Below are 13,513 nucleotides of genomic sequence, written 5' to 3' on the forward strand. Positions count from 1 at the left end.
AATTCATACGTATGCAAAAATGTGGGCCTTTTTCTCAACTTTCGAATAAAGTAAAATAAAGTTCACTTTAATTATTTATTCAATATTATAAATCAAATATTTATTTTAAAAAATAGATTTTTTTAAATCTGGACCTGTTTAAAAAATTTTTTTTTCTTTTTGAAGAGTGGACTAAATTTTTTTTTTTTGATCTGGTAAACATTTGGAAGTGGGTAGTCATAAACTTTCAAAACAATTCATTTTTTAATAGCAATGCATTTTAAATATATTTAATTTACCACAAAAAAATATAAGATTTTGCTAGTGGATGGTTGTGTTTAACTTACTGCGTAGGCAGTCGCGTCCCAGTCCGAGCTAGTTGCGCTGCAGCACACTTCGTGCACGCGAGCCACTATTCCAAAATTCATTGCTTCCAAAGTATTTGACTACCCACTCATAAATGTTTTCCAGATCAAGAAAAACGTTTAGACCATTCTTTAAAAAGAAAATTTTTTAAATAAAGTAAAAAAACAGGTTCAAATTGAAAAAAATCTATTTTTTATAAATATTTAATTTATATTATTAAATAAATAATCAAAGTGGTATTTAGTAGACTTCATTCGAAAGGTGAGGAAAAGGCCAACATTTTATCTTCCGTATGAAACCACAACAAGTGCTCGCACTATATCCGCAGGACGTGCGACGCACCTGTCACGCATACGAGGATGCATCCGCGTCATCGCTTGCGTGCATGCCGTGAGACAACATCTGCACGCGTGCGACGCGGGGGTATCGCACTATGCGCGCATATCGCCATCTGCGTAATTTTGTAAGTTCTATTAACTACGATATTTCTATGAAATACGGAGGTCCTGTTAACTCCGGGAACTCTATAAAACCTAGAATTCTATAATCTAATAGAATGTTCTATAAAGTACTGAGTTCTCAAAAATTCGAGAGTGCTATAAGCACTTGAATTTCAATTCACTCCGGAAATTCTATCGACTACGTGAATTCTATGAACTTTGCATGCTTTATTAACTTTTAGAATAAATTTAACTGCAAAAGTTCTATTAAATCCGAGAGTACTATAGGGGCCGAGAATTCTATAAATTCGAGGATTTATTAAGAACCGAATCTAAGAACCCACCAAATTCTGGTTTAAAATTAACTCCGAAAGTGTTTTCAACTCTAGGAGCTTTACAAACTCCGGAAGTTCTATACACTTAGGTAATTCTAAAGACTACAAGGAATTTCAAAAACATAAAAAATTTAACAAATTCAAATAATTAAGTATATTTTGAGGATTTTAAATGATTTCAACGACGTTAAAGAATTCGAAAGAATTTAAAAGGATATCAAACAGTTAAAAAAATATATTTCAGAGATCTTAAAAGAATTCGAAGGAATTCCATGTAAATTTAAATGAATGGTCCATTTTAATGCAAAAATAAAATATCTTCGTGGAAAATGTGCTTTATTAGAGGAAATATCGGATGGTAAATATCAGATGGAATAAAACTAACATTAGGAAATTTCAGTCCGTTAACCACCGAGTTCATGGCACTCGTCTTCTTCATCTTCGTCATAATCGTACGCATACTCATCCTCTTCATCGTCGTTTTCGTCATCATCTTGCTCCTTGATAATTCCAAGTCTCTTCGCAACGCTCTTCACATTATTAATGACTTCTTCCTGAACGAGATTGAAACTCATTGCGAGGAGAGCGATTCCAAAAAGCAAATAAAGGGAGCATAAGGCTATGCCCTGCTCTGCGTTGAGCTTACGTGCAGGTACAAAGTCCCCAAACCCTAAAATGTTAATATTTACTTCAGATTTCAAATTTAAAATTAATTACGACTGTTCATGTGAAACTCAGCCTTCCGAGATGGAAGCTGTTTAAAGCTTTATGAATTACTTTACTAATCGAAAGTAACTTATTTGTTTATTATGCAAAAACATCAGCTTTCTCAGGCAACTCAGAAGTTACTTATTCTAATATTAAAATACAAAAATGTCTGCCTTGTTTTTACCAAATTTTTATGTAAAAAATAACTCTGTGGACTCTTAATTTTCTATGCACGGACAAAGTTTTTTTTTCACGTAGGAAGGAGAGTGTGGCGTCATATCTATTCTTAGATCTTTAAAACCACATTTTGTGGTCGTCTTTACCGATATATTGAGGTTTACATGTTAGACGTCCTTCTAGCAATTTTTCAATCAAATACCAACAAACTGCATTTTTACGATATGTAAATATATGTATTTTAATGCTATGCTAGAAGCAGTTACGTGCCTTTTGTAGAAAAAAAATTCTGGTTGTACAACTTTTCTAACCACTCATAAGGATAGGCAATTTAAGGTGACGTCCATAAACTAGTTAACCAATTTTGGGCTACTTTCGTCGCCCGTTTACGACTCTTGCTTCCACCCCTCGCCCCTGCCAAGAAACTAACAAGAAGGTAAGAAAGTAATTCAGCCTTGAGGTGAATACAAATTTCAACAAAAGAGTTAAACTTTCAGAAAAAAAGTATTTCCTACCAAAATATACAAATTTTCACCACAAAAAGACGCATTTTTTAAAAACAAATGCTTTTAAGCAAATCAGTTGTAAAAACAAACAAATAGTTGAAGTTTTAATCAAATAGTTAGATTTTAAAGCCAAAAAGAATTTTCAAGCAAGGAAGACGAATTTTCTACCACAAAAGGTGAGTTTTCCATACAAATTAACGAATTTTCAGGCGAAAAAAATAATGTGCAAAAATGATTTTGACAAAATAGCGAAATTTTTTAACAAAATTATTCAATATTTAACATAATAATTCCACCTTCAGCCAAATAGCTGGTCTTCAATCTAAAAAGGAGGATTTTCCAACCCAGATGATTAATTTTCTTCTAAATTTTCAGCTTACAAAATTAGATTAAAAAAATAAAACAACATTTTCAATCTGACTTACTCAACGAAAAAAAACATAAACTTTAAGAAAATGCTTGAATTTTTAACTAAATAGTTAGATTTTTAACTAAAAAGGATAAGTTTTTCACCAGAAATGGAATAGTCAAATTTTCAGTGTCAAAAATATATTACAAAAAATATAATTTTCAAGAAACAAGAGAAATTTATCTCAAGAAGAAGTATTTTCAACAAAATAGATGAATTTTCAACCAAATATTAAAATTTTTAACAAAAAAGTTAATTTTCTACCAAACAATATAAATTTTCATCAAAAAATGTTATATTTGAAATTTCAAACAAAATCTTTTTCAAATGTAATATGGAAAACAGTTGATTTTTTAAAAAAAAAGATAAATTTTCAACAAAATAATTGAATCCTCAACCAAAACCAAATTTATTTTTAACCAAGAAATTACATTTAGAAATAAAAAGATAAATTTGTAACTAAATAGTTAAATTTGTAACCAAAAAGATGAAGTTTCTAGCCAAGAAAATTAATTTTCGACTAGACCAGACAAATTTCGTGGCAGAGTTAAATTTTAAACCAAAAGATAAATTTTCTAGCAAGAAGGTTAATTTTCTACTAAAAAGCACGACCTTTTAACATAATAAATTAATTTTTTAACAAAATTCTTGGATCGTAAAGCCAAAATGACGAATTATCTACAACACGGTAGAATTTTCAAGCGAAAAATATTATTTTTTAACAACAAAGTTAATTTGCTAACGAAAAGTCGAATTTTCATAAACATACTTTAATTTTACGATTGCTAAGTGTGCAACTAAGTAGATAAATGTACAAGCAAAAAAATTAGCAGTTAATAAGAGTTTAATTTTAATTCAAAGTAGCCGAATTTCTTACCAAAAAAGATGAAGTTTTAACAAGATGGTAGAATTTTGAACAAAATAATAATATTTTGATTTAAACTAACCTTCTAACCTTTTATAAAAATAGTCAAAAGGTTACGTATAATTCTGCAGAAATTTCCTTTGATTTTTTGTGTTAGAATGTTTACTTTAGACGACTGCTGGTCTAATCTTTAGAGAAACAGATTTCACCTGAGTTAGAGAGATTTTTTTCACAAATTATAAAAATTAATAATAAATATTCAAAAAATATTGATTTTAGACCATGTAGACAAAAAAAAATTAACACCATATCTTTATAAAAAAACTTAAATAATGCAGGGTGGCAATTTGGCGGTCAATTACAAATTCTCGGTTATTTTTTTATTTTTCCCGTTGAGTTTTTTTAATTTTCCCGGTGAACCAAAAGTATCATATTTATATTTGGCGCTAAACCTAAACATTTATGTTAATTCATGACGCTCATTGTGAACATCCTTTAACAAAAAAAAGCTAAAAATGACAAAATAAAGGAATTTTCAAATTAAATGAATGAATCTTCAAATGGAATAGTTGAATTTTAAAACAAAAAGATGAATTTTCAACTTAAATTATGAAGAATAAACTGGAATATATGAATTTTCAACCACAAAGATGCATTTTTGAACAATGAGATTAATTTTAAACAAAAAGATTAATTTTTCACCAAAAAGTACTGTTTTTCAACAAAATGCATTCGTTTTTAACGAACTACTTGAATTTTTAAATAAAAAAAAATATTCAAACAACAGTTAAATTTTGAAAAACAAAATTATTTTCAATAGAAAATGTAATAGTTAGATTTTTAGTTTAATAATTTAATTTTGGACCTGACTGATAAATTTTCAACTGAAATGAAAATTTCAATGCATTTCAGTGAATCTTCAACTGAAATAGTTGAGTTTCAAACTAAAAAAATAAAGTTTCAAGTGAAACAATTGATCTTCAACGGAAATAATTGAATTTTCAATTTATAAACAAATTTGTTTTTAATAAGATCGATAAATTGTCAATAAAAACCGAAATAATTAAGTTTTAAGTTTAAAAAATCATTGTTCAACCAAGAAATATGTATTTTTAACTAAAAAAGACTGCTTTTGAAACAAAAATTGAATAATTAAATTTCTAGTAAAAAAATTAATGTTTAACGAAAGAAATGAATTTTTAAATAAAATTATGCAATATTCAAATCGAATAATAGCTGCATTTTAAGTTTAAAAAACTTAAACAAATTTAAGAAAAATAGTTCAATTTTCAGCAAAAAATTGGTTTTCATCCAAAGAAAAAGCAAGTTTTCAATTAAATAGCTATGTTCAGCCAAAGCAATGCATTTTTCCAACTTAAAAGATGACTTTTGAACTAAAATGATAAATATTCAAGTTTAATACTTCAATTTGTAACCGTAATGATGAATTTTTAAACAAGGAGATTACCTTCCTAAGAAAAAGTGCATTTTATACAAAAAAAAAATCGATTTTTAAAACAAAAAACGTGACTTTTCAAGGAAAATTAAATTTTAAATTAAAAAGGAAAAATTGTTGAATTTTAAACAAAAAAGATTAATTTTGAACCAAGAATGTGCCAATTAAATTTTTAGTTGAATAAATTAATTTTTAAACAAACTGATGAACTTTCAACTAAAATTATGAATCTTCAATTGGAATAGGTGAATTTCATACTTCCTAAAAAGATGGATTTTTAATCATAAAGGCTAATTTTCGACAAGCACGAATTTTTAACAAATTTTTAACAAGTTTTTAACAAATAGATTAATTTTTAGATAAAAATATTAATTGTAACCAAACAGTTAAATTATCATCCAAAAAAGATCAATTTTCAATAAAAAATAGAATAGATGAATTGTCCGTTGTAAATCTAATTTTTAACAAAAAATAAAGTATTTTCAGCAAAGTAGTTGAATTTCCTACTGAACTAGTTAAATTTTTAATTTAAAAAATGATTTTCAACACAGTAGTTTCATTTTTGAAAAGAGCTGAATTTTCAATGAAAAATATGAATCTTGAAACAAAAAAATTAATTTTTAACAAACGAGTTTAACTTTCAGCCGCTTTTATAATAAATTTGATATATTTTTTAACTTTTGAATTAGTTCAATTTTTAACTATAAAAATATACATTCGCAATAAACAATGTAACAAAATTTTCTATTACAATTCAGAAAGAATCTAAAAACTCCTTTCTTCTAAATTCAAATTGCAATTCTTTTAAAAATATGGTCTGTGACTGTAGATAAAGAAGAAATTACTTTTCTTAATTGAAAAAAATAATTAAAACTTCCATTTTACTTCATTCAGAAGCAAATTTCTGGGTTTGAAATCAAATTTCCGGTAATTTCCCGGTCTTTTCCGGTTTACCGGTCAACTCGCCTACCTAAAATAAAAAATAAAAAATTCGTTGACTCGCAATGATACCAAAAGTCCTTCAAAGGTTTCTTCTCATATAGAGTGACTTCGATAGTGGCGTTCCCGGTTCAAGTCCGGACTCAGGAAATTTTTTTTTTCGTTTCCAAATATTAGATCATTAATCTACATGATTAGATATTTCAACACCGAGAATTAATTAATACCCTATTCAACAAAACACCATAAATTTTTTCAATGTACTTCCTTTTGGTTCCATTCCTGATGAGAAAATATTGAAGGAAGAATTTATGAGTTGCCAAGGGATAAAAAAAATGTAATTCATTTGAGCCTTGTCATTGGGAATTGCATTTCTTGCCAGGTTCTTACCGATTGTAGTTAGAGTAATGAAACAAAAGTAGGCTGAGTCCAGAAAGACCCAATTCTCCCAGTAAGTGAAGAGGAAAGCACCTCCGAAGATGTAGCTCACAACGAGAAAGACACAGAGCCAAATTGGCACTGGTTTTATTACTGATCTTCGATCTTGAACTTCATTGGTAGGATGATAATTATAATCTACATCGAAATCATCTTGATAAACTTGTCTGTGTACTGCAAAACCCATTGGTGACATTATTCGTGGTGATGGAGCTTCTCTTCTATAAGGTCGAGCTAATAATAAATTTAAATGTGTTAATGTGATTCTTCATTTTTCGCAAAAGTTATTTTTCAAGTATTATTCATTTAACATAAATAATGGCTAAATCTAAGAAATTGTTACATTCTTCTTACTTAAAAAAATAAATAAATAAAGCAGGGTGCTTCGAGGTTTAGAAAAAAATCCAAGACATTTGTGAGTTTTCTTGAAAAAAATTAAGATGCAAAAAATCTGTATTATCATCGGGATGGTAAGTGTCCGATCAGATGAGATATTGATCACGTTTGAGTGCTCTACCCACTAAGCTACTGGAAAGATCGAAACAAGAATATTTTTTTGACAGATATGCCGTATCACATTACATGAAAATAAATATCTGCCCCAGGCTTTTGAAATTAATATGGAGTTTTAAGTGGGAAAAGCTCGATTTGAAAAAAAATATAAAAAAATAATACTCCTTATGAACTTTTTCTGAATTAAAATGCAGTTACCTGTTAAGGATTATTTAAGGAATCACTTTCAACCAATAACTTTTAAATCTGACACTCCCAATTCCCTTTTATTATGCCCGGAAAATGACCCAAAAATGGAAAATAGCAGTTTTTTTATCAAATTCAGTAAAAGGACGTTATTTTTTGGAATTTTTTAACATAAATAATTTTAAATGATAAGTGACGAGTTTCCAAGTATAACAAAAATAATTTTACATTGCTTAAGCAATTATTAGTTCTTTAAATATTTTTCCCCCTATGAAATCATTTTATTTATTTGTTGGCCAAATATCTTAGGGAAAACTATTATACTTAGCATTCGTTAATTGTCTTATAAAGTAAAGAAAAGAATAACTTTCCACGATTTACAGAAAAAAATTGTTTAAATAAATATAAGTTTCTTAAACAAATTGAAATTGTTGAGTAATTGTTAAATATACATAAGAAAAAATATTGCTGTCAGCATCTGTTAATTGTGTCTATATTTCCAGAAAATAGTAACTTTTTCGCTTTAAAGGAGAAAAAAGTTTTGTAAACAAATGGAAATTGTTTAAATAATTACCAAAATATCCTTTAAAAACATATCGCTCTCTACATTTTTGTGTCATTATTTGCACTTGATCCCGAAAAATAATAAGTTTCCACGATTTACAGGATGAAAAATGTTTGTAAAATAATAATAATTGTTCAGACAATTCAAAATGGCTTTTAAGATACTTGAACACTTCCCACTTATTGATTAAAAATCATTTTTGTCAAATAGATTCAAAAAAATACGGTATTTAAGATGAATTTGATAGAAAACTGATATTTTTTTTTTTTTTATTTATTTCCCGTGTGTTACATTTTTTAAAATTAAAAGTGATTAAAATTGACTTAGTTGTGAAATTGTAGAATTTCCAATCTAAAAGATGAATTTTCAACCAAAAATTGAAATTTTCATTTTAGAAATTAAGTTTTATTTCTGATTTTAGACTATTAAACTGTATTGCTTGAATTGTGAAAAGAATGAATCTGTAAAAAAGAATTTTCAATTAAACAACTAAATTTTCGACGGCAAGAACTTATGGTAAGAAACCGAAAGATCTAAAAAATTCAGCGATTCGAATATATAAATCTTCGAATATTCAACTGGATTAAGTTTTAAGTTTTATAAATTAATTTTCACAAAAAAAAAGAGAATTTTCATTCAAAATTGTTCAAATTTAAGTTAAAAAAGTTAATTCCAATTAAAACAAGAGACAATATTTCAACAAAATGGCTACTTTTTTGACAGAATGAATAGATTATGTAATTAAAATAATGAATCTACTTTACCACATAATAAATAAATTTTCTGCAAAATACTCCAATTTACTAGTTTAAGAAATAAATTTTTAACCAACTAGGTGAATTTTCAATGAAAAATAAAAATTTGAAACCAAAAATGGAACAGTGAAATTTCCAGTTTAAAAAATTAATTTTGCAACTAAAGAATTTTCAACAAAATAGTTAAATTTTCAACAAAAATTATGCATTTTAAACTAAAATAAGGAATCTTCAATTGACATACTTGAATTTTTAACCACAGAGATCAATTTTTAACTAAAATGATAGAATATTCAACTGGATTGCCTAAATTATCAGTTTAAAAAATTAATTTGTGAATAAAAAAAAGACAAATTGTCAATAAAATAGCTCAACTTTAGTTTAAAATATTAATTCAAAAAAATAGAATTTTAACAAAATAGGTACATGCTCAATCAAAGAGATAATTTATCAATAAAAATTATAAATCTTCAACAACAAAAATTCTTTAACAAAGGAGTTTAATTTTCATATAAAAAAAAATTCGACCATGTAGTTAAATGTTAGAATAAGAACAAAAATCTTTGTACAAATAGTTCCATTTTTAAATAAAAAGATTAATTTTCTACCAAAAATGGACGTCAAATTTCTTTTTTGCAAAAATAATTTAATTTGATTAATTTTTAATAAAGACCAAATACTGAAATTTTCTAGCTACAAAAATGAATTTGCAACCAAATAATCAAATTAAAAAAATTAAATATCACCTAGAAACAATTGCATTTTTAACCTGAAAATTATTGAATTATTACCAACAAAAAGATTAGTTCTCAACGAAAAATTAAATAGTTATAATTTCAATCAAACGAAATAAATTTTCCAAAAAATAGTTATATTTTTACTTTAAAAAAATTAACTTTTGGTTTAAAAAAAACGTGTAATATAATTAAAAACGTAATATAAATCTACATTTACAAATTAAAAAAGATTGGCATTTAATTTTATATTATTTCTTTTAGCAGAGAATAAATTTAAAAAACAAACTTTTTTAGGAAACCAAAATTCCAAAACCAACAGAAAAATTCAAGGAATTTTCCAGGTCTTTAAAGCTTTCAATGCAAAAATTATTTTTTAATAAAAGCAAGACGAATATTAAAAAATATATATTTTTCGACCAAAAAAAATCCATTTTCAATATAAAAGGGCGAATTTTATAGAAAATAACTAACATTTTTGAAAAATTAGTAGAATATTTTACGAAAGGAGATTGTTTAAAATTATTTTCTCTTGGTTGCAAATTGAACATCTAGGTTGGAGATTAAAGTATTAATCTTCTTGGAAGAAATTTTTTTTTTTGTTTGATTACTTTTTTCAGTTTAAAGATGAACTGGTTTATATAAAATGAATTATTTTAATTTATGATCGATCATTTTAGTTCAAAATTTATTCGTTTCCAACAAAATTGGACTACTTTGTTTAAATTTTCTTTTTTTTAAATTGATCTCTTTCGATGGCAAATTTAATTTGTTGGTTAAAAATTCATCTTTTCTGATAAAAAGTTCATCTTTTTGAGAAAAATTTATTTCTTATTTTCTATGACTTAGTTAGTTAATGATTCATTATTTTCGTTGAAATTTCATCTGTTTGGTTAAAAATTTAACTAGGTTGTTTAAAATGTCTTTTTTTTATTTGATCTCTTTTTGTTGCAAAATTAATGTTCTGATCGAAAATTGACGTATTTTGTTGAAAATTCTCCTGTTCTGGTAAAAAATGCATCTTTTCGGGGAAAAATTTATTTAATGTTTTTTGATAATTCAATTACTTAATATAAAGGTAAAATACTTCTTTAAAAATTTACTATTTTAAAAAATTATTCATCATGTTAGATGAAAAAATATTTATTTAGTTGAAAATTAAACTGCTTCGTTAAACAAAAAATTCAATTGATCTCTTTTGGTTGCAAATTTAATTTTTTTGTAGAAAATTGATGTATTTTGTTAAGAATTCTCTTCTCTAGTAAAAACTTCATCTGTTTTGAGGAAATATATTAATTTTTTTCTTATCATTGCATTACTTGGTACGAAGTTAAACTGCTTTGTTTGAAATTTGTTGTCTCAATTAATGATTCATCATATTAGGTGAAAATTTATTTATTTAACTGAAAATTCGGTCTTTTTATCAAAAATTATTCTTTTTTAGTTGTAAATGTAACTTTTTGGTCTAAAATTCTTGTATTATGTTGAAAAATCCTTTGTTTTTAGAAAATTGAACTATTTTGTTAAAAGCTTATTTTTTAAAGGTTAAATGTCACCCGTTGGTTGAAAATTCTTATTTTTTGCTGAAAATTTATTGTTGTTTTTTTTGGTAGAAAATTAATCACATTGCTTGAAAATTGGACTATTTTCCTTAAAATTGATATATTTTGGTAGCAAATTTAACTACTCGGTAGAGAGTTGTGAAAATTTTTTTAAAAATTCATTTTTTTCGATTGAAAATTCGTTTTTTGTTCTTTTGTTCAAAATTCAACTTTTTGATTGAAAATCGTTCTTTTTTTGGTAAAAAATCTTCTTGCCGGAAAATTGATTTTTTCAACTATTCCACCACTTTTATAAAAGTTTAACTACTTTGTTCAAAATGTATTCTTTTGGTTAATAATTCATCGCTTTATTTAAAAATTAATCTGTTTCGTTAAACATTGAACTATTTTGTACGAAATTAATTTTTTTATAGTTAACCTTTGTGGTTCAAAAATCTAATTTTTACTTAAAATTCCTCTTTTTGCTAGAAAACCAATCATATTGAGTGAAATTCCATCTGTTTTTGTTAATAATTTTACAATTAGTCAAAAGTTTAACTACTTAATTGAAAAAATTGATAGTTTGCTGATAATTCGTCTTTTTAGTAGAAAATTAATCTTCATGGTCTAAAATTCACCTATTTTTCTTGAAAATTAAACTACTAGTTACAAAGTTGAACTAATTTGTAAAAAATTTATTTTTTTGGTTGAAGATCCATTATTTCTGTTGAAAAATCGTATTTTTCGAAAATCAATTTCGCTCATTGAAAATTGAACTATTTGATTTTTTGTTAGAAAAAGACATTTTGAGTTGGAAACTTATCAAGCTGAATCATTAAAAATGACTAATTTTATCAGCGAGTCAAATATTGACCTATTACATAAATATTGACATATTGTAATGTGAAGAAAAATGAAAATATTTCTAAAAAAGAAAAGAGTGCTTTTTTTGGAGAAAAAATAAAAAAGAATGAGAAGGCAACCAACTAAATCTTCTGCCTTCTCTTTTTTATTTTTTGTCCAAAAAAAAAATAATAATTTTTTTTTCTTCTTTAGGAAATTTTTTATCTTTTCTCAAATTACAACAGGAACATATTATAGTGATTGTCCAAGTTTGGTGATTGCATTCTTGGTTTTATTTTCAGGAATTCTGATCCTTAAAAAAATTGGTCCTTATCCAATTGTCATTCTCATGTCTTGCGACTTATCCAACATCCAAGTTAGGAATGAAAGATATTCCTAGAATCGAAAATTTTCGCTGAATTATGGAAACATTCATACTTATGTAGTAGTTGCGAGAACGTCTAGATCTTGTGGAAGTTGGAAACCTTCTGGAATTATCCATCTCAAGGAAAACTGAAGCAGGTCTTGCTGTTTGGTTCATTCCGGATCTATTATTCGTGGCACCCTCGACGGAGAGACATCTTCTTGGCAACGATCTCGTTACTAACGTGGATGTCCTTTCTTCTGCCTCTAGGTCGTCCGGAACTCCTATTTTGCCGCAAGGTTTCTCAGAATTCGCTGTATGCAAATATCATGATAAATATGGAAAACTGAGAATCCTGTTGCTCATCTTTAAAAAAACGGGTTATAAATTGCCTTCCAATATATCTTCTCGAGGATCCTATTCAGTTATTCAAGGATTCATCCTTATAATCAGAGAATAACAGAAATTCTTAACGTCATTTCAGACTAGATGGAGCTATGAATTAGAACATTTTTGAATTAAATTTTTTTTGAAAAAAGGTCTTCTACGCTCCGCTGGGAATCGAACCACAGAAAATCCGATTGCCGGTCAAGTGATTTTCCCTTAAGCTACTAGAGATATTGAAAGAAAAATCCTTTTTTAGAAATACGAGCATTATTTTGGCAGTTGTTACTTATTCAAAATTTTCAAGGAATCTGTATTATCGTCAGAGAATAATAGAAATTCCTCAAGTTTTTTCAGACTAGATGAAGCTATGAATTAAAACTTTGTCTTATCACCAGAAAACAGCAGAAATTCTGGCAAAATAATGCATGTGTTTCTGAAAAAGGATTCTTCTTTCGATCTCTCTTATAGCTTAAGGGAAAAGTACCCGACCGTCAATCATAAGTTTTGTAGTTCGATTCCTAGCGGAGCGAAAGAGAAGATCTTTTTTCAGAACAAATGTGATCTCAAATTTTTTAAATTGATAGCTCCATCTAGTATGAAAAGACTTGAGGAATTTCTGATATTTTCTGATGATAATACAGATTCCTTGAAAATGTTAAGCACGTAACAACTGGCAAAATAATGCGCGTATTTCTGAAGAAGGATTCTTTTTTCGACCTCTCTATCAACTTAAGGAGAAGCAACCGCCCGGAAATCGAAAGTTCTGTGGTTCGATTCCCAGCGAAACAAGAGATTTTTTTTAGACAAAATTTAATTTAAAAAACATTCACAAGAAAAGCTCACAAATAAAAAAATTAGATTTCCTGCTATGAGCCGTACTTAAATTACGTAACTGATTATAGACCCACTCTACCAGGTGTATACATATGAAACCGGTATTGCCATTTAGCGGCCAGTAGGCACACTTGTAGGCACTGTCGGAACTTACCATTTGTGCTAATTGGCGT

The 13,513-nt window shown here is 26.9% G+C and overlaps 1 protein-coding gene across 1 annotated transcript in view; it reads right to left on the reverse strand.

Moving 5' to 3' along the window:
* Window positions 1-1,462: 1,462 nt before the first annotated feature.
* Window positions 1,463-13,513, reverse strand: part of LOC117177421 — a 164,437-nt gene continuing 152,386 nt past the window's right edge. The window contains exons 9-11 of the mRNA XM_033368093.1: window positions 12,194-12,433; window positions 6,571-6,852; window positions 1,463-1,790 (exon numbers count right to left, since the gene is read on the reverse strand). Coding sequence (XP_033223984.1) covers window positions 1,525-1,790; window positions 6,571-6,852; window positions 12,194-12,433 — 788 coding nt within the window. The 3' untranslated portion in view covers window positions 1,463-1,524. The remainder of the gene's footprint in view (window positions 1,791-6,570; window positions 6,853-12,193; window positions 12,434-13,513) is intronic.

The sequence above is a fragment of the Belonocnema kinseyi genome, chromosome 7 (genome assembly GCF_010883055.1).
Source record: "Belonocnema kinseyi isolate 2016_QV_RU_SX_M_011 chromosome 7, B_treatae_v1, whole genome shotgun sequence".
NCBI classification, from domain to species: Eukaryota; Metazoa; Arthropoda; class Insecta; order Hymenoptera; family Cynipidae; genus Belonocnema; species Belonocnema kinseyi.